General features: G+C 41.5%; 1 protein-coding gene across 1 annotated transcript; it reads right to left on the reverse strand.

Moving 5' to 3' along the window:
* Window positions 1–919: 919 nt before the first annotated feature.
* On the reverse strand, window positions 920–1873 carry LOC132584293 (olfactory receptor 6F1-like). The gene has a single exon (XM_060256143.1). It carries the CDS (start codon window positions 1871–1873, stop codon window positions 920–922), a length of 954 nt encoding a protein of 317 aa, XP_060112126.1.
* Window positions 1874–2201: the final 328 nt, after the last annotated feature.

A 2201-nucleotide genomic window follows, 5' to 3' on the forward strand; every position in this document is an offset into this window, starting at 1 on the left:
TGAGATTTAAAAAGTGTGGGTTTGCAAATTGTTTATTTTGGCAGCTTAGTGGAAGTACAGCTTCTGGGGAACCCTCTGAAGGCAAAAAAGAGGAGGAGGAAATGGAGACTGTATTCAGGGGAATGGCACTACTGTATTATTTATTTATTTTAGGGAATGGAAAAGTCTCCAGGATCACTCTCAAAGTCTCTACACTCAGAGTCCCCGGGTTTTTCCTCAGTTGAACCTGGCAATCCTAATGTTGAGGCCAGCATCCCTCTATGTTGTGCACTTTATAAGTCTTTGACCAACAAAAGTAAAAGCCAAAAACAGAGAGGAAGAAGAAGAATGACACTTCATTCAGAAACCCTCTGGATTGCAGAACAGGTAATCTCCAGGAAAATCCTGAGGCTCTGAATTTCCTCCATTCCCTTTAAGACAAAAAGGCAATGCCAGCCAGTTTCTCTCATCTGTAGGAATCAGAAAGTAGTTCTTCAATTACATGAGCTGGGGAGATTTCAGTTGGCTCTTACTACCAGGTGGCAAGGGAACCATGCAGCAGCTTGCAGTCACATGGTATCCCAGGGCTTGTCACTCTGAAATTCCCTTCTCCCCCAGCAGGCATGCTGGGAAGATGAGGTTACATCTGGTGGCAGGCAGATTTCGTCCCAACCGTCTGCAGCCTTGCTGTAAGGATGGAGGGACACATTTGCCACCCTTGTCTATTCTGAATTTCCTTCTGTCCATTCTGAATTTACTGACTCATCAGCTTCACTGCATGCCTCAAATCCTAGTACAGTGGGAAAGGGAGGAAAAGTTCTCTTTGTCAACTCTTTCCACCTCATGCATAATTTCATAAACCTCTATCATGTCCAAATATTAACACTACATGCTCCCTTCCCCTTCTTACTATTTATGAACAGTATTACTGTGAATTGTGCTACATTCTCCTAATCAGATTCATTTTACCAAGAGCTTTTCTCATGGACTCCCTCATCTCTTTGTTTCTTAAGCTGTATATAATGGGGTTGACCAGAGGAGTCAGGATGGTGTAAAAAGCAGAAAATACTTTGTTTAGATTTCTCAGGCTGTCTGTTTTGGGTAAGACATATACCATAATAAGGGTTCCATAGAAAAGTGTCACTACAATAAGGTGAGATGAACAGGTAGAAAATGCCTTTTGCCTACCTGTAGTAGATGGGATTCTCAAGATGGTAGAAATGATAAAAACATAAGATGTCAGCGTGAGCAGAAATGGGGGGAAAGTATCCATTGAAGCCATAATGAAAATTGTCAAAGTGACCAATTTCGTATCTGTGCAGGAGAGACTAATCACTGGACTCAGATCACAGAAAAAATGGTCAATTTCATTAGGCCCACAGAAAGTTAATCCTGAGAGTAGCCGCACAATTACGGCTAAAACAATGATGGGGCATAGCCAAGATGCTGCTGTTAGTCGGATGATAGTGCTGGCTTTCATAAGTGTTGAGTAATGCAAGGGCTTGCAGATGGCTAGATATCGATCAAAAGCCATCACAGCCAAAAGGTAACATTCTGCAGTTGCCAAAAAGCTGAAACAATATAGTTGAATCAGGCAACCCCTGAATGTCACAGCATTGTCTCCACTTAAGATAATAGCCAACATCCTGGGCAAGATGGTTGAGCTGTAGCAGGTTTCCAGGCAGGACAAGTTCCCCAAGAAGAAGTACATTGGGGTCTGTAGTTGTCTATCAGTTGCAACCAAAGACACAATAGTGGCATTTCCAGCCACAGTCACAATGTACACTAGGAGAAATAGCAAACAGAGAGGAGTCTGCAGCCCATGAAGATTTCCAAATCCCGAGAGCATGACTTCAGTGATAGCTGTTTTGTTCCCCCATTCAGCTTTATCCATAGTATTGCTCTGGAGAGACACAGTGTATGGTTATAGGGTGATATAGTTATCATTTATATATCAGTGTACTGCAGTTGCAGACAACAATATTTTCTACACAATTCCATTTTGTACTCATTTGGTAAAATTTAATTAACAAGGAAGTGTTTAATCCTTGTATCACAGGCAGAATGCCATAACCAACTCCGTACTTGGTATATTGCCAATGGGCAGCATAAAATTGTTAAAGATGAACACTTCATATTATTGATATGGCAAGCTTCATATTATTGATATGACAAGTTTTATACAATACTTAGAGCTTTGGTATGGTTGAGGGGCAGCCACC

Source organism: Heteronotia binoei, chromosome 15, assembly GCF_032191835.1.
Source record: "Heteronotia binoei isolate CCM8104 ecotype False Entrance Well chromosome 15, APGP_CSIRO_Hbin_v1, whole genome shotgun sequence".
NCBI classification, from domain to species: domain Eukaryota; kingdom Metazoa; phylum Chordata; class Lepidosauria; order Squamata; family Gekkonidae; genus Heteronotia; species Heteronotia binoei.